The sequence below is a fragment of the Limulus polyphemus genome, unplaced genomic scaffold (assembly GCF_000517525.1).
Source record: "Limulus polyphemus unplaced genomic scaffold, Limulus_polyphemus-2.1.2 Scaffold137, whole genome shotgun sequence".
NCBI lineage: Eukaryota > Metazoa > Arthropoda > Merostomata > Xiphosura > Limulidae > Limulus > Limulus polyphemus.
The window spans coordinates 758,436-778,871 of record NW_013665747.1 but is presented as its reverse complement, the minus strand read 5'-3'; the positions used below and the strand labels follow the sequence as shown (position 1 = coordinate 778,871).

The following is a 20,436-nucleotide window of genomic DNA, read 5'->3' as shown; positions in this document are numbered from 1 at the left end:
GAAGATAGGTGAATCTCAAAAATAAACTTTACAGAACATCAATAGTAAATAATTTGGAAGTTATTACTTCTTTCAGATTTAACATTTCATTAGTTTTAAGTACATGTATGAAACTTATCTGATATAAATTCTGATAATTAAGCAAGGTCAGGTGACAATCATCTTGTACAAAATTTGAAAAATATAGATTTGAGCAGAGTACAAGAATGTTTGCCATAACCACATTATGGACATTAAAAAAGGCCTTCATATGGTGAACATATGATTTCAATACATTTAAAGTGTTTATATAGGGAAATGAAATTGACTAAATAAACATAAATATCTATATAAAAATAAGAATATTTGTGAATAAAAATATTGGCCATCTAGGTTTATGAAAAGGAACCGTTAGAAGATATATAGACCTACCATGATCATTATAAGGAAAAAACATTCCCTAAAATACTACTGAAGAAAGTAAATAATGCATGATAGTACTTGTCTTTATGGTGGCAGCTTAGTTTTCTTACTTAACAAAAAATGTACAAACCTTTTTAAGCATTAGTCCATTCCACACATTATATGATTCGTTTTTTCCTCTAAACCTTACCTGTTTCAAAGGAATACGTCTCCCACTACCAACTTCTTCAATCTTGTCCTTTCTACCCTCATCAGCTTTTTTTAAAATCTATGAGAATGAAATAGACAAGCACTTTTATGCAAATTTCATTTACACTCTTTGGCAATTTTTACAACTTTATTTCACACAAACATATTTAATAAAGGCACTGAATAGTAAACTATCTCGGTGCTTTGCACAACTTTTTGAATACTGTGCTTTTTTAAAGTTAATAATGCAGAATGAAGTAAATATACATTACTGTTGTTCATTATCTTTGATTATTTTGGTAGCTGTAATTAAAATAAATAATACACCACTTAATTTTAAGGCAGCTAGAATCTAATCTATTTCATTATGATTTCGAAAAATAATATTTGACCATAGAAATCCAAAAAAAAAAATGTATTACATGTTTATACATAATACATATAGGTATACTTTTAGCACTTTTGTATCCTGAATTTAGTACTTGATATTCATATGTATTCCACATGAAAAATGTCACATTACTCCAATTTTCTAACAAGAATGTAATACAAATAAACTTTCTCCACAGTCTGTGTGAATACACTCAAGTAATTTTAACATCAATAATGGACATAATGACAATATTAAAGGAAACAAATCCACAACTCACAAAGAGATTAGATCTTTTAAGTGTTTTTTGGCATGAGATTGAAGTAGAACTTGGCGTTCGAAGATCTCTTGAATAGTCTTTCGTTATACTTTGATCAGTCACACCTTCCATATTAAATGGGCATTCTGGATTTTTCAAAGTAAGTTCCTTCTGTAAAGAATTATTGGCATTAGTATCATATATTTACTCATGAACTTGCTTCTTGAATTTTGTTTAAAATGAAACTTTCTACACATTCAGACATAATTCCATTCAGCTTTTTGTTAAAATATTTATATTTCTAATGTTTTTATATTTATCTTTAAAATCGTAGAACATTTTAATATTTTCTCTTTACAAATAACAACTGAATGAAGTATTAATGGAATATATAATTTCTATATTTACTTATTTCATTACTATTTTTCTTTCATATGTAACTATATATGTCTTTAGTAGCTATAATTTCACTATAATCCTCAAACTAAATCCTGCATTATATACAACACAATCAAATTTACCTAATAATGTGATTTTTTCATGTTTGTTTTATTTGTTATGTCAAGAAAAGAACTTTATATAACTATCATAACTTCTACATGTTTACATTTATAATGTCTAAACAGATATTTTGTACTTCTCCGAAGTAAATAAGCTTTTATTGTTGACATTATATTTGGTGCATGGACTTCTACTTCTCCTCTTGGTTTACCAAAGATCTTTCTGTGTCATTGATCTTAAAACCTTATTCAAAAATAAACATGAAAAGTCCAAACAAACAATTGTCAACATATCATATATGCTGCCTAACATTAAAAGAATACTATTCCAGACTCCATAGTTTATTATTATAAAATATTCATACAAAATATATTTCCATTTAGCCACAGGATGTTAAATGAACTGTGTTCATTAAAACATCAAACTATGGCAAATATATATAAAACTTATGCTACAATATTACTAAAGCAATGTTCAATTAAAAAATAAAATAAGTTGCAAACTTTATTTTCAATGTTTTATTTTAGACATTTGCTAGAGTGCACACGATATTGTGATCTGGAAAATTCATATAGTGAGTAGAAGGGGGAGTACAAGTAAGTAAAGCAGTTAAGAGTTATTAAACAATCAGCAACAGATTCAGATTATTGTTTGTAGTAGGATTTATCATATCTATTCAGTTACTTCAGCGATTAGCAAGAAAATTCTCTTAGTACATTTTGTATTTATCAGTTAAACATGCACACCATTAGTTTCAGAGTTTCTGTTGAAACATTGTGAACTTAGGTATACAGCTTGTGTCAAAGTGAACATAGCTTGTAGCAAATGAAGGATTATTTTGGTGAAAATAAAATACAACTTTGATTAACCTTCAAACTTCTAGAAAAGAATGTTAAGAACAGAGAGACAAAATTAAAAGAGCTAGAAGAAACAGACAAGAAAAAAAATTAAATCAAATGAAAAAAAAGAAACATGAACTTAAGAGAAGAATTGAAAAAAAAATTAATATTTAATGTAAAATTAAAAATGTAAATAGACCTGATTGAAGACAAAAGCGATAAAAATATATGCATTGTATAGAAGGATACAACAGGCCTTGGCAAATCATGACGACTAAAAATTTCATCGTGGCACCTAGTATTTTTTCTCATTTTATTTGTGTGTAGGGATGTGCTACATAGAACTTGAACCTAGAACAGTTCTGGATTCTTGGAAGTCCACAACTATTTTCACATTCTTTGAGTCCAAAATCAAATTTTGTCTAGAATTTTAATGGCAGATTCAACATTTCATGTTTTTTCAGGAATGAAGTGCTGCGGTTGTACAACATGTTACTAATTTCATGCCATTTTGTTTTTCTTCTTTCTCCCAATTCAACCAATCAGTGCCCATGTTTAGACTCGGACAGGATCAAAGGCACTTAGTTCAGGCAATACTATCAAATGGTTGTTGATATCACGTGATCGTTAGCATGCACTCGTTGCTGTGAAAGTAAATAAACATAACTCCCATTTCCTGGTACAAACAGCAGTGAAGTTAAGTTAGGCACACCAAAAGCCTTTGTTCGTTCTACAGTATTATAGTGATGATTCGATTAGACCTATTCTGAAACAATCTGCTTGGCCTATCTATATATCAGTGATTATTTTTATTTTACTTTCATCCATTGCAAGAATCCATATAAGTTTTCTACAGTAACAAATAGCATGGCTGTAGTGGTAATAGATGTAGACAAAAGAGGTTTTCCTATTCCATAACTTGTCTTAAATGTTGTTTTAGGTTGGAAGTCATGGGCAGATGCAGAAAGAGGTGTGGTTGGTTTACTCTTGGCATTTACCTATTAATTTTCCAGATGTTTTATTCTGTCTCTTATCTTCTTTTTCACCCATACTTATTTAATCTTGTTGTAATCTAGGCCTTGACAAATATTTTCAGATCTAGGAGCCAGCCAAAACTTAGCAGCCAGGTCCGATATAGAAAAGTTATGGAATATATTTTGAGTCTGTTGTGTGGTTATGGTATGAGACATACAGTTTTACACTAAAACACAAAGGGTACATTATTAAACTTTATTATATAACATATATTAAAGTTAAATTTCAATATGTACAGTTATTCAAATAGTTGACTAAATAACTATCCTCCTTGGACTAATCCAGCCATATTATTACCAAATCTAGTTTAGAAATTTAGTTGGCCAATTCAGCAACACCACCCAGTTGAGAAACCAATGGTCTATGATAGAAATGTACCACAAGAGGAATGTCAGTCTCAGTTCTAAATAATTTCCAGAATGAAAAGGTGAACAACAAGTTTCCCATCTTGCCATCCATTTAGAAGGACCAGCTATACTACATTAAATGATCTGACAGTTGTAACAGCTATCAAGCATTGGTAGCTACTTTATCCAGCAGGTTTGTAGTGATATGCTAGAAGAAAGTGCTCAGAGCTAAGTTTCGATAAGGAGGAAAGAAGAGTCCTTGACAAAACTTGCAGAGGCTTTGGAAAGGTTTGCCTAAAACCTTATCCAGATGCTCTGTGTGAAATAATAGATACATTGGCACATTAACAATTTTTAAATGCCATAACAGAATAGGATATGAGAATTAGGCTGAAGCAAAATAGGTGTATACCTTTCAAGGAAGCCTCTAGTTGGCAAAGGAACTCGAATCCATGAAAGTAGTAGATAAACAACTAAAGAAACTATCCAGAATTTATAAGAGCAGATCAAGTAGTACTGAAACACCAACTCCCCACATTGATGGTCTAGAAGAATTGAAAGTATTAGCTATACAACTGGTCACATAGAATATAGGAAGTAAACCATAACTTTTCAAAATAAGAAGCGTTTCAAATGTAACTCTAAAGTACATATTGTCCAGAATTGCAGACAAAACACTGTATGAAATGAGAACTCCTCCCAAAGGATACCAGAAAGAGAGAACTGTTATAAGTGTGGAAACCCTGGCCATTACGTACAAGACTGCGAGAAATCAACAGCTGTTAATAAGACAAGGAGACAATTCAATAAGGATGAGTCTAATGAGACCAACCAGATCAATGAAACAACAAAGATCTAAACTGACTTGACATAAAAAAAACAAAAATCAAAAAGGAATTTGCTGGATTTATAAGGCAGGTTTCAGCTTAGAATTCTCCATCTTCCTCAAGTGAGATAGGAAAGTTCATAAATTAAGGAAAACAGTCTGCAAGTTCATGGATTTATTGATGGAAAAGCCTGCAGTATGTCAATCAACAGTGGTTCTACATCTACAGCTGTTCAACCTAACTTGATAATGAAAGGTGGAAAATTGCCTCCAGAGATGAAGAAAGAAGAGTGGTTGATATGAACAGCAAATGAACATAAAGCCCCAGCAAGAAAAAAGCTGGAAGCTACCCTTGTTGTAGGAGGCTTCTTTAGACCACATATATGGGTAACTGAAATAAAAGAAGAATGCATATTAAAGAATAAAGATGTCATACATGATTTTACACAGGAAAAGACTTAAATAAGCTTGTATTAACACAAAAAGTCACTATGATGTTAATCCTGATAAGATTGTATTTCACTGAGGTGACAAGGTATGGTTGAAAAATTATTGTCACAAGAAAGGAGGAACTTCAAAGTTAGGTATGTGTTGTGAAAGACCCTTCATTGTACCAAAACAAACTAATGATATGGTTTAGAGAATCCAAAAGAACAGACAGTCCCAATCGAAGGTCGTTGACCATGATTGTCTTTGGAATTATGTTGACAAGTGAACAGCCAACTAGGTAACTCCAGAGAAGAATTTGTCACTGGGAATTCATTCTGCATAAGAGCCAAAAATTTCTGTTGAGACCACTTACAAAGGATCAACAAGGACAGAGCCATTAGCAGATTTGCTCAACTACCTACCCAGGGAGAACTCCTCGAGTGACAAAACAACAAGTGATGACAAGGGGCCATCCCATCTGTATACCATAATCCTCGGAGAAGAAAAACAACAAGATCCAAAAAATGACATGATGAATGGACAATTTCGTGTATTGTTCTATTTGTGAATTAGGATTGTTCAAGGATCTTCACAATCCAAAAATAGGATAACGTTGTAAGCTTTATTTTAGATATTTTAATTTAGATATTTGTTAGAAGGCACATATGATACAATATGAATAACTTGTATAGTGGGTAAAAGGTAAGTACAGTATAAGTGAAGTGAAGCATTGAAACAATTAGTAATGAATGAGCAGTTTGAGTTACTGAGTAATCACAGTGATTCATATCAGTGATAGTAATGAGTCACTGTGTCTATTTAATTACTCGATCTATTAGAAAGGAAGTTCTTTATCTTCTTAGTAATGAGTTAATGTGTCTGTTCAATTACTTGATCCATTAGCAAGGAAGTTTTTTTTATCTTATTAGTAATGAGTTAACGTGCGTGTTGAATTACGTGATCCATTAGCAAGGAAGTTTTTTTATCTTGTTAGTAATGAGTTAATGTGTCTGTTCAATTACTTGATCCATTAGCGAGGAAGTTTTTTTATCTTATTAGTAATGAGTTAATGTGCGTGTTCAATTACGTGATCCATTAGCAAGGAAGTTTTTTTTATCTTGTTAGTAATGAGTTAATGTGTGTGTTCAATTACTTGATCCATTAGCAAGGAAGTTCTTTATCTAAGTTAAGTATTAGCAAGTTACAGATAATACTAATTCTAGAATCTCTGTTTATTATTGAAGAAATAAATTAATTTTTTTTATTGTTGCATGGACTGAACATTATTTTTATTAAAAAACCCACCCAACAATGGAATACAAACAATTACATAACACTTAATTTTTTTAAAAGTGTGGTTAAAAAAAATGTCAACTTATATTAAAGGATTTTACTGTTGCAACTTGTTTCTGTTTAAAAAATAATATGATGGTCTTAGTATTCAAATGAAGATTCATGATGTTCAAGGAACATTTAATGTAGTCATCCTGCAAATCATTATAAAATGTACAAGATTATCAGGTGAATTCTAACTTTATGAACTAAAAGAGATTTTATTCACTTATTCAGCAATAAGTATGTGAACAAGAAACCATGTGAGAAGTAATTTAGGCTTCTTAATAATTTAGTGCCAAAACATATACTTAAAAGCAATAGGCTTTTTAAGTGAAAATTAATTAAAATACTCGAAATACAAAAATGAGTATAAAATTACAAAATTATAGATATCTTTGAGCTGTATTAGCTGTAGAATTTTCCATGGATAAACTCTAATAACTCACCATGGTGACTTTGGTTTGTTGGGATTGCAAGATGACCTTGTGAATGGATGAAGTGGTTGCTACCCCTGAAACTTTGTTGTTGGCATTGAACCGGCATACATATTCATTATTACTGGAGTTACTTAACAGAGATGTGGGTCTTTGAAGGTTATAGTTGCATCTACTCTGGTGACTGATGTGTGCTCCAGAATGGAATGGGCTAGAAGTTATAGTACCAGTTTTCTGTTGCACAATTTTCTGACATGCTACAGTAAAAGCAGTGAATAACCTAAACTACTTAATCTACAAAGTAGAAGCTACATGATTATTGCAAGCCTTTCAATTGTAAGCCTTTACATACATTTCAGACTATAAATGAATCTGTGAAAAAGTTTTCAAAACCTTATACATGCAAAAATACAGAAATAATTAAAGTGAGAAAAGAATCATAAAATCATACAGACATGTAATTTGAAAAATTAATTACAGTGTATTGTATGAAATACAGAGGATTGAGTACATTATATTAAAATGATTTTGAATACGTAAATCAGCCAGTCACATGACAATCACAGTCTATAAAGTTGCAGTGGAACTACATTTTGATACTGTTTAGAATTTTATAGGTAGTGTTATGGCATTGCAAATTAATCAATTTTGGGAAGAGTACATATAACAGCCCTTTCCAACACAGCACATTCATACATTCAGATGACAAAGATTAATTCTGACTGGAAATTTGGAATTTCCCTTATAGAAATATCCCTTGTATATAATGGCACTCAAAAACCAAATAAAATATGTTCAACTTGAGGCACCAGGAACATCCAGAATGATACCTGCAACACTTCATACTCCATCCATGGTAAGCAAAGCATGGTGTCTTGTAACAGATAAGAACTGAAAGGTCAGTGGTAAAATCATTCCATGCAACTCAAGGCAACAAAACACAACATAACCAAGAAGGACCTCCATCAGAAGTCAATGAGGTATGGGTTCAATGACATAAGACTCTCATTCATATCCCACATTCATCCATTACATACCTCAAGCAACTGGAAAATTAGATGAGTATTAATGATATTCAATATAAAGACATATCAAACAAATGACCTGGTGCACACTCATTAGATGGATTAACATGTAAAGTATATAACGAGTGATGTGATTTGGACATGACAACCTTATGCTGTGGAAACTAAGTTGCAGGGCTACTGTTGTAATGTACTGTTGTCATGCAAATAGAGCATGACTGAACATGGCAACATGGACTGTAATAATGTGGCGAGGCTTCAATCCACTTTAATATAATGTACTCAGCCTCTGTATGTATTGAAAATCTGAGCTAGACTAATTTCTGATCAAAACTCCTTGACAGATTATTTACAGTAAAATTAAGCAGTCACTAAAAGCCTTTTTCAAAGAAATTCATTTTTTCTGCTTTAAGGTACTATCTGTAATTTGATGCTTTGAATGAGTAAAATTTCACCTCATTTGCATTTTATTTTGCATATCCAAGAGCTTCTTCATAACAATAGTCCTCAAAATTACATTGATGAAAATGTAAATCTATGAATTTCATTCATCAAAATAAAAAAAATCTGGAAACTTCATAAAACCTTCCTTTCAATTAATCTATTTAATTCTCAGTACAAGGTCAGTAGTACCATGTGTGATCTAGCATAACTGTACCTTATCATTTACTACTACATAGTTTCAACTTTCTCTCTTTACATGTTGCTATTAGTTTCCTAAACTTAGGCTCAATTCTAACTGGAGTTCTTGCAAAACATTTAATTTTTTGTCTTGGGAGAGGAAACATAAAGCATGGTCTTTGGACTAAGGATTTCCTTTTTAAAACTTGATTACAAACATTTCTTAAGGTATGGAAATTCTTTTGATGATGACTTCTTAAATTAATTTTTATCTATTTTTACAAGATTCTTCTAGATTTTAAAATCATAAGAAATCCCTTAGTTGACCAAAATAAATAATCTTTCAAAAGTAGGGGAAGTATATGAACATACTTTTTTTTTTAAAAAATCAGACCAATTACTGGATAGTGATTGACTGTTTACATCTACTATAACGAAAGGTACGATTACAATATATATATATATAATATCCATAAGGTAAAATGATTAAATACAGATGCATAAAGTTTTTTACTAAGTTTTCTACAAACATCTTATGAACACACATCTATATATATGAGTGTGTATGTGTCTGAACTAAAGCAGTACGAGTTATGTTGAAATACACTTTTTAAGGATGAATACAATACTTTTTCTTGACAGGCTACTATGATAATCTTCAGTTGCAACAAGACTTAATTTACACATGAAATTAAAAATAGTAAAAGACATGTACAAAGAACTTTGTAAAATCATGAACCATGATAGTGGTTCATAATAGGGATTGCAAGTAATTGCACAAAACCCTAATAAAATGTTTGAGCAAAAAGTACCTTAAACAGTAAAGATTCAGTTCCAACAGCACTGTAAAACCTTTATTGTTAACTGCTAAGGCTGTACAAATATAATAAAAATACACAAAAAAGCATACATGTTAAACATACAAGGAAAAGAAAATCCACTCAAAATGACTCATTTGTAATTATTATTATTATTATTATTCTCTTTCCAGCCTATAACAAAAACGGCATGGTATATTACACCCAATCATTTTGCAGAGTACTAAATAAGGTACTGCAAGGGTCCTAAATGTATTGAAAAGTCAATTTGTTTCTTCTATATCTTACATAAGCTAAAAAAACATCATAATTCTAGTGTAAACGATGTTATCATTACCCCTTGAAGTTAGCTTTTTTACAAACATATGGTGTTTTAAAAAGCTTAAATACTGGGTAAAACAGGAATTACTAGCCAATAATAGATGAACATAAGATGACTATAACATATAGATACTCGGTGCTTTGTACACTATACAATCAGTGTCTTTAGGGAGCCAAATCCTATATTATGTACGAAGTGAAGAAGTATAAAAAAGCAATACATATATTAGATTTTATTACATGCATTTGTCGAATAATTACTTTAAAAGATACAAAACGTTTATTTAAAGAAATGTTTTAGATGTATACGTCTTATTTGAAAAGGCTGATTTTCTACTGGTAAAACATTTTTTCATGCTTAGTGGGGGGTTGTGTCTTAGTCTAGGCATATTTTTTGCCCATTTCTATGTATTATATATATATAATTTAGTAGCACAGAAACTATAAATGCTCACTATATTCTCAAACAAATCTCCATGACAATCTCCAGCTTAACATTTTATATCTTGAACTAAGGTGATAAAGTAGTCAATAGCTACAGTAAATCATCATGAACCGTATGAGCTAGCTATATTTATTATCATTATAATGTATAATGTTAGCTACCATATCAAACAATCCTTTGCCCATAGTTAAGCATAAAAAATCAAGGAAACAAGATAAAAAAAAATTGGGGAGTTAAAAACTTGCAAATAGAGATCATAAAAAAGTAAGGAAATAAGGCTGAGATACTGTAGACATATATTCAACCTACAAATCCCTATTTTGACTCCACCAAATGTAATTCTATGTAACAATAAGGAGCCAAAATAGGAGTTTTTAGTTTGAGTAAATATGCTATATGCATAATATTTAGATACATAATCACAGAAAATTGTTCATATAAAACATTGATAAACCAAACTGTACTAAGAAATAGTCATACTAACCATCTTGAAAGACCTTTTCTACATTCAATCCAAATGTTGCACAAGTTTCATAATAAGAACAACATTTGAGGTCATTTGCTAATTTTTGAACTTGTGTATCATTGATGATTTTAGGGTTACTTTCACTAATCATATCTGTAACAAAGAAGGAAATGAAATATTATTATGAATTAAATAATGATTTTTGCATTATATAATCACTTATTTGTAGAAGCTTTACTAAAATCTACATTTAAAGAGAAATACACTGTCACTTGTTAGTATATTTGCATCTCAAGTATAATGTTTCATGTGTGTACATCATATAAAGCACATGAAGCATATAAAAAATGAATAATAATCTGTTTTAGTTGGCATAAATTATCTGATAGATCTTAAAAATACCCAGTAATTTACATCTTAAATGTCTCTATGAAATTATTTAGAAAGATACCTCAATACCATACAGAAATAACATTTCGGGCAATTTATATAGCTAAGAGAGACATTTAGCATCAATCACCATAAACTTGTTTGCATGGTGTTATGCATTTATCTATATGCATAAATCAAAACAAATGCCCGAGATATTCCAAAGTGGGACATTTTGTGTACTTGGCAAAAATTTCTTTAAAAGTACACAGGAAAAAAATAACGCATGCTGAAACTGAAGTAATATTATTTATTTTTGTTTTATTTTGAACTTCCACTATGTTTGGTTGGTTTTGAAATTCGCACAAAGCTACATGAGGGCTATCTGCACTAGCCATCCCTAACTTAGCAGTGATAGACTAGAGGGAAGGAAGCTAGTCAACACCACCAACTGTTGCACTACTCTTTTACCAATGAATTGTGGGATTGATAATCACATAATAACAACCCCATGGCTGAAAAGGCAAGCATGTTCAGTGTGATGGGGATTCGAACCTATGGTCAATGTACAAACATGAAATGTACAGAAAGAACAGTCTCTACCTAATTTCATTCTTCTGTCTCATTGATTTTTTTTTTTTACACCTATTATTATGTTTATAAGCTGTTGGATACATGAAGCTTTGTAATGATATTTCTATGTTTTTGCTTAGCACGCATGTTGTTTGTAAATGTTAATACATCAATGAGTCTTATAAATTCACTTTGTAATCCAAACATTTGTTTAGAAATTAATATCCAATATTACAATTTGACATTGTTGAGATTTAAACTAATATCAATAAAGCTTGAAAATTTCATATTATTTCTTTAAACTTTTTTAAGTTCTAGATGAAATTCTAAGTGCTAAATTTTGTTCTAACAAGGTTGCTTCTTTCAATTATACGCAACATAAGTTGTTCTGTACAAGATCACTTTATCAATATAGGCAGAACATTCAGTTAAAACTTAAGACATCTTTTTCAAACTGTTAAAATTATATCTATAAATTTTATTATCATCAAAAGCAGCATTTACTAAAATAAACAAAACCTTTTTATTTTTATTAGAAACTACAAGGTTAGTTGCAAGAACATTTTTTTATTCCTAAAATATTCAAATAACAATATACAAGATGCATGATACAATGTAGCTTAAGAAAATATACTAATCTAACTGCTTTTAAATTAAATCTTATAAGTTTGATTGTGAAAATTTCTAATTCACATATATTTACAGATATCCCTCAGTATACACAGATAGAGATATGTTAGAATTAAATACAAACAATTTTGAAGTAAATTAAGGTACACTGGTTTCAACAAACAAAAACTTAAACTTTCATAAAAAATATTTTTTTGAGAAAATATCCATTTCTAGAAAAAAAATAGCCTTTTTTGTCTAGAGTAGAGTAGTAGGAGTTAGGTTGAAACAATTTTTTTACATAAATAGATCTATACAGCTTGATAATTATTCATACTTACAGTATGAATTTGTTAAGGTGCATGTTTGATATCTTTAATTTTCTGTATAAATTTTGGTTATTAATACCATACAACTTACAGGTCTTTATCATGGTTATGTCCTACTTTTGTCAAGTTTAAATGTAACTGGTGTTAAATATAACAATATGTGTGCAAACATGTAAATATTGAATATTAAACAATCTAGTAACTATACCTTGAACTCCAACTAATATTAGGGGAAAGTCCCGAGAGTTCCGGAACAAACATATTTTTTTGTAGTAATCAAAGACATCATTGAATGAGGCTTCATTTTCCAAACTGAACACGCAAATCACACCATCAATCCAGCAAGAGAACTGAAAGAAAATTGTAACTTGTATTTAAGAAATGCTCACTTTAACAAAAGTTATGAAATGAGAAATCAATTTTTACAATGACCCAAATGTATCTTACTGTTGTATTCTTCATTTCTTGCGTGTCTATTTAAAATATTTGTTATGATGAGTTATAACTAAGTTACCAGAACACTGTGATAGTGATATCCTCAAATTATCGATTGGTTAACATACCATTCACTACCAGTAGGATTCACATACTGTATGTATTAAGTAACTTTGTTTTTGCCTGTTACAGTGTTTAGTTAAAGAACTGTCTTTAAAGAATTATACAAAATCATTCATTTTCTATATAATATACTAAGGGACTGCAGCAGAAACTGCGCTCACGGCATTTTCCCGCGCGCCAAAAGTTTACTTTTCCAAAAGTCTCACTCAAACAGATACTTAAAAATGGGTATCTGTATATAGTCCATCAGTTCAAAATTAGGGTCGGCTATATAAGCATTGTGGTTAGGTTTGCATAAACATTTTAAAACAACCGAATAAATCCACCAAAGCTATATTTTAAATTGTTCATTGCTTTGCTTGAAATTTTCTCTATGGCGTAGTTTACCTATAGGATTTTTACTAAAACATGCTCCATTATAATTCAATTTATATAGTTAATACAGGTAGGAATAAATTACTACATGCATGAAGCTATTACCTTGTGTTTGTTGCCTTAATGCAATACCTGTATAAAGATTTTCAAAACTATTCGCATTCTAATAGAAATCCCGAGAGGTGGAGTGAGCTTTGCTGCAAGAGCACATCAGGTCATCTAAAGTCTTTATTTCTGCTCACTCTTTAAAGAAAAGAATGATCATATGCCTTGATTTTTTATTTTTCTTGATCGTAATTTGGGTCATGTTTGACCAGGGAAGATCGGATTCCATTTGGACTTTTTCATTCCTCTATGACAATGATATATGTTACACGCACTCGGACCCTATTCCGTGGCAAAATCCATGGATAAATTCCCAAGTATTATGCACGATGCGAGTTCTCTTAGTATGGTTGTGCATACATTCATACTTTCAGAAACAGTTTCGTCACGTGTGAACATAAAATATCCCTTTTGAATACAAAAGCAGATGAAGATCTACAGTTGTAAGTTATCTAGCAGTAGGTTACCTTGTTTTGGGGTATGTGTTTGTTTTGTTGAATTTTGCCCAAAGAATGAAGGCAGCAAGTCAACATCACCCAATGCAAACTATTGAGCTATGATTTACTAAAGAATAGTGGGATTCGCCGTCACATTAAACTTTCCACAGCTAAAAGGGGCGGCATGTTTGGTGACGGATTTCGATCTCGCGACCCACAGATTGCTAGTTGAGTTTCCTAATCATCAGACAACGCCAGGCCACTTGAATTTGTAAGCTAAGGAAACAAATGTAGCATTCACTTTATTCTTCATTCTGTTCTTGCATGACAGTATCCATGTATGATGGTACCACGTGATGCTAGTTTTCAATGTATTACTCATAGGACCAATCCTGGGAAGATAGATTCCCTGTACCTTCAGCAGTTGGGAGGACGTTATATGTTTCACACACTTTAAACACATATATATTCCACAATCTCTGTGTGTGTGTGTGTTGGAATGGACTGTAATGGTCCCCCGTTTCGGAAACTTGAAACTCTAAACGTGACCTGCTAGGTTTTGCTTTCGGTTTCACTCTCGTCTCGTAACGGTTTTCAAGGCTGTACCCCAAATCGCACCCTATGTGAAGTGTAGTGCACTACTCTGGTTGATGGCTATCACTTAGGGTGTTCCAATGCTTTAGGGAGCATGTGAAGTGCGCTTTGATGCACTCTAATTGTACCTTTAGAGGAAATGTACAAGCGGTGTACACTTTCCAAAAGATATTTTATTATTTAAACCCATAAGTCATCGCGTCTTAAAAACACATAAAATAGAAGTGGTGGAGGCGATTCCAGTAAATGAGTACGAATATGTTTTTAAACAAAACAGTTAAAAGTTACTGCTTTAAAAATGCTGAAAACATCTAGTTTACTTATTTGTTAAAGACCAGCTGAAAAAGACACCCTTGTTAAAGTCTAAAGAAAGTAAGTGGTAAGTTTGTCTCAACTAGTCTAAAGATAAATTAAATGCATCATAGACCTTTGAGTGGATTAAAACCAGAGAACTCGTTTTACTTTTATCTTTAGAAAGTGAAAAGTTACTGTTCTAATTAGCAACCTAATTCTTATTACTTTATAACACTATATTGGTAAAACGTTCTGTTCCACAAGTCACATTAGGAATAACCTATTTGGAAAATATTAAAGTGAGTCCATTATCTCTTTTTCTATAACAATAACTTGAGACATTATTATCATCATTATTACAATTACAACAATTATACGATTATCTTTTTGCAAATGATAAGGTGCAATTAAAGAATAATGATCACAATTAACCTTTTTTATGAATAATTAATGACGGTATGCAATATTTTTTTTTTTTAAATGGTCTCCCCTCATCACCTTGAAGTTGAGATCGGCGCCAATGGTATTACTAGTTATTGTAATCTAATGTTCATTTCAAAAAAGAAGTTCAGTCGGTTAATTCAATCTTCACGAAGAGGCTAAACAGCAAATAATTTTGTAACTTGCACGAAAAAAAATATTATTTTCAGGCATAAGAAATATTTGCGTAAATGGCAGATTTAAGAGCCAAGGCTTTCTTATTTTACATATTTCGATTAAAAAGATTTCAGCGCTATTAGCACAGTAAGATTTTATTGCCATAATTTTACGACGCACTTGTCCCCCTCAAAATTCAGTTACTAATATTTTCAGACAAGGGAAAGAACAGCTCATATCAGAAAATAGGCTTCATAAAAAAACTGTTAACTTTAGCTCAGGTCAAGTTCTTCACACAAAAGCTTACATAATACCACACTGTGTAGTATTTCGTGCTATTAACCTTGCTCAGCCGGTATTGCTTGAGCTATTAACCTTGCTCAGCCGGTATTGCTTGAATCTGCAGTTTTGTTATGTTTATTATTTTTATTTTGATTAAAAAACAGTTCATTTTCTTTCACTGGATATAAATTAGGTTCTTAGGTGAATCTATCAATGGAAACACACTAAATCAGTTCCCAGCAACTTGGAATAGTATTTATATTATTATCTAGCTAGGACTGAAACACACCAAATCAGTTTTCAGTAACTGGGAATGGTATTCTATATTATTATCTAGTTAGGACACATGCTCCAAATTTCAGCTGGTCATAATATTGGTTTAGGATATAGTGTTCGTTTTCCTCGCATATCTACAAAACCTACTGATGTGATAAAAACTCTAGTTAAAATCGTTGATTTATTTCATTTCATTCGAACAGTTTTAACGCAAAGTTACAGCATAGGTTATCTGTGATGTGACAGATGCGTTATAAGCTCCAGATATTACCGCCAAGCTCTCCTGCGGCTTTATCTTACAAAAACTACGACTACAAAGATCATATTGGTTGTTTAAGAAAGCGCGAAAAAAAAAAAGATACGCAAAAAGCTACTAAAAAGTGCAAAATAAATCCTACAGCTATATTTTTTGTTGGTTTTTTAACAAAACATTTTTTTAACCGTTTGGTAATTCAGATACTTTGCTATTTTTAAGCTGTTCGCGGACTGGCTGTTAAGTATCTTGCATATCTGAACTAATAATAAACAACAAATAGAACAGGATCTTCCACTAAGCAAGAACAAGGTCACTGGATGTCATCTTTTCAACCGGTTGTTATAGTTTCACGTTACAGTCTGGCGCCGAGACCAACTTCCAGAATCCTTACGACGTGTTTTACAAGATCTTTGTTTGTTATGACTGAAAGATTATCTTTCATCACAGCTAGCGCGTTAATGGTACCCATAGCTAACAACCAGAAGATCTCTTATCACAATTGTTTATACACCTTAACAAACACAGCATTTATCCAGGTTTTGGAGAAAATAACCGATTTTATTCTGGGTGAAATAAATACAATATCGATACCTTACTTGCAAATCGCTCTTGTAGATGAAATGTAAAAATACTTTATAGAAACATTTAGGCTAACAATTCAACCGTTTTGAAAAGTAGTGGTCAATAAACTAATTAATCGATACTTGCTTCTTTTTGTACACTATCCTACAAAAAGTCATGGGACACGGGTTGTTCTGAATAAAACATGTCTTTATTCCAAGAAATTAATAGCGTGTTGGCCCGTATTTGCCCTTAATTACTACTTCAATGCGTCGTGGAAGATTGTCTACTAATTTACGGTAGAAAGATTGTGGCATTGTGCTCCACTTCTCGTTTAAAGCATTAATAAACTACACTACTGAAGACGGCCATCTTGACCTTGTCCTAATTCTGCGATCCATTTCATCCCAAATATATTCTATCAGTTTGAGGTCAGGGTTCTGTGCTGGCCACTGCAATGTTCCATTGTCATTCTATTCAAACCACACAATCTGCGGTTTGTGACATGGAGTATTATCATGTTGGAAGGTGTAAGGGCAGGTAACATTAAATTGCCACAATGTAGGACATAAAGAATTGTTCAGAACATCAATGTAGGACTCGGCATTCATGGATCCATGCATTGCGACTAGTGGACCAAGTCCATACCACGAGAAGCACCCCCTAGACCATGAAACCGCCACCTCCAAACTTCACTGTTGGGACAATACACTAAGGTAATAAGTGTTCTCCAGGCATCCTCCATACCCAAACACGTTCATCAAAGTGGAAGAGTATGCAGCGTGATTCGTCGCTCCACAGGACTGATTTCCATTGATCCACAGTCCAGGTTCTGTGTGCCTTGTCCCCATGCCAATCGATGGTGTGCACTTGTTTTTGTTATCAATGGCTTATGGGCTGCAGCTCTCAACGTTTCGTAGAAACACTTATAGAATTGGTTGTGGCTGCTCGCATCTCCAAACACAGATTCTCTAGGGTTTGACGGCGAGATGAGGTAACCAGCCTTCTCAAAGCGAGTTGGCTCCATTCAGTCAGTATTTTATGCCTACCTGGTCGTTTCTTGGGCTCATTGCTACCTGTGGACTTCCATTTCTTCAGCATATTGCCAATTGTTGGCCTAAGAATGTTTAATTATTGCGCAATAGCACGTACAGATATTTTCTCCAAATAACATCCAACTATCCTTCCCGTCTGTTAGCTCTTTCCGTGTACTCATCGTTCGGCATACAAGTTCGAAATGACTTCCAAGCGAACCGCTGTTCATCTTGTAGGTCAAATACATATTTCGTCGTCACACCAATTTTCCTGCAATCAGAGGTGTGTCCCATGACTTTTGGTAAGATAGTGTATATATCAGCAACAACTTCGAGTTAACATAATTCTCATTGTTTTCAACTATTTACTACTCATTTACGTAACATAAAAATGTTAAATTGCAATAGAAACTTCAGTAAAATACCGATGTATTACGAGTCCATATGGTGTTTTTGCGCATTTTGTGGTAACATTAGAAACAAACCTATATCTATGAAAACAGCGCATTAAACTTTCATAGATAAAGGTATTACAACTTTAACCATAAACTGTACCAGTTATACCATTATATCAAAAATTGATATATACATATTCTAAACATAAAACCTTGTATGTGCAAGACGTGCTACGGAAATTCAAGGTATACTTGGCTATAACGAGTAAAATTCAACTTCGCAATAACTGACATACTTATTTCATTTAAAAAGTTTTAATAAACATGACAAGGATATTTTATTTAAAAGTCAGCTACTCTGTGGTAATTGCCGAAGCAGTTGTAAATGATATTCTACACAGGACAATCGCGAGACACAAACCTAAGACGACTGTACTCAATAAATTGTTGGGCAGTGTCTGAGACAACTAACTTTATTTATGATTATAAACAATCATAATTTCTCTCGGAACTTTGAAAAAGGTTATACATGTGTGAACAGGCAACCCCCATGAAAGAGGAAAACCAGAGTTGCCTACTTCTCTATCCATGTACGTGACCAGCAAGCTAGCTATTCCACTGAGTCCTGCTCTAGGAGTTACTGAGCATACAGAACCAGGATAGACAAGTTGTAATCTTACACCTACAAATATGGGGAGACAATCAGTTTAATATTCACTGTACTCCATTTGTCTGAAAACTGAAACTAAATAAAGAAAATCCGAAATTAGATTTTGAAAACTTGCGCAAATAAAGATATGTACTCATATTCCTAGTCATGGGAACATTTATCTTTATTTGTCCTTTATTTTTCAGCTTTTTTTCACCCCCTAAGTTTAAGTATTACTACAAGTTAATTTGTTACCTTAGCTTGATGTAACACAATCACAACTTTAAGTCTTGACAACACCCGATGAAATGACACACAAGACAATGTGAAACAAACACATTTAGTATACAGTCACACAGTGGGACTTTACATGTACAAAAAGCATAACATTGGATAGAAAAGTCTAAGTTAACAATAAGAAATATCAATAAATAAAATTTAAAACAACTAGATATTAGGTAGTCAAGAAATTAATGTCGCTTTTTTTAGATGAAAAACCCGAACAACTTGTGTATTAAAACAAAACATTTGTTAAATGAAATAATCTTCGTTCTTGTCGATCTTATAATCAGGTTGTTAATGCCCTGATTAAAGAAACAACTTGCCTTTGAAGCAAAAACCATGTCGATGTCCTCTTTAACACCTTCCACATTTGCATACGTTTTCACATGAAGATGGTGTTGCAGAGAACGAAAAAGATGGTAATACGATGGTGCCATATCTGGAGAATATGGTAGTTGGGGGAGAATTTCCCAACCCAACTCCATAATGTTGTGTTGCGTCAAACATGCCACGTGTGGACGTGCATTGTCGCAGAGAAGAACACCCTTCCGACTGACGAGTGAAGGGCTTGATTTAAATGTTCCAGTTGCTGACTATAGATCTATGCATTGACAGTTCGTTGCGGATTGAGGAGTTCGAAATGAATTACTCCTTTCATGTCCTACCAAATGCAAAGCATAAGATTCTGCAAATGTAGTCCAGGTTTTGGGGTCGAAAGTGGTTTTTGTTTAGGACTGAGCCATTGTTTTTGGCGTTTAATATTCGCATAGAGAATCCATTTTCAACAACGGTGACAACTCTGTCCAAAAATGGTTCACGAGCATTACGCGCCAGAAGAGACAAAGCAGCGTTCATACATTGGAAACGATGATCATCGGAGAGTTCGTGAGGCACCCACACACCTTCTTTAAGATGTTTTTCCAAATTTCTTAGATGTTTACGTATTGTTTCATGAGAGACATGCAATTTCAGGGCCATTTCACGAGTGTGGTGCATTGGGTTAGACTCAACAAGCGTCTTCAGAGCATCATTATCAATTCCAGCATGTCGGCCCCTGCCATCACAGTTTTTAAGGTTAGCCACCTGAACGAAATTTGCTGAACCATCGTTGACACTTACGAACGTTCAAAACATTTACATAAACTTCTTTGATATTCTTTGTGGCTACAGAGGCGTTGTTTCCCTTCTTGTATTCAAAC

At 32.5% G+C, this 20,436-nt stretch overlaps 1 protein-coding gene across 1 annotated transcript in view; it reads right to left on the bottom strand.

The window, feature by feature from the left end:
- The window catches only part of LOC106474252 (centaurin-gamma-1A-like), a 91,825-nt gene that overhangs the window by 28,427 nt on the left and 42,962 nt on the right, over nucleotides 1-20,436 (bottom strand). Inside the window, exons 5-9 of the mRNA XM_022379551.1 lie at nucleotides 12,751-12,892; nucleotides 10,681-10,815; nucleotides 6,979-7,223; nucleotides 1,242-1,391; nucleotides 593-670 (exon numbers count right to left, since the gene is read on the bottom strand). Of these exons, the coding sequence (XP_022235259.1) occupies nucleotides 593-670; nucleotides 1,242-1,391; nucleotides 6,979-7,223; nucleotides 10,681-10,815; nucleotides 12,751-12,892 (750 nt within the window). The remainder of the gene's footprint in view (nucleotides 1-592; nucleotides 671-1,241; nucleotides 1,392-6,978; nucleotides 7,224-10,680; nucleotides 10,816-12,750; nucleotides 12,893-20,436) is intronic.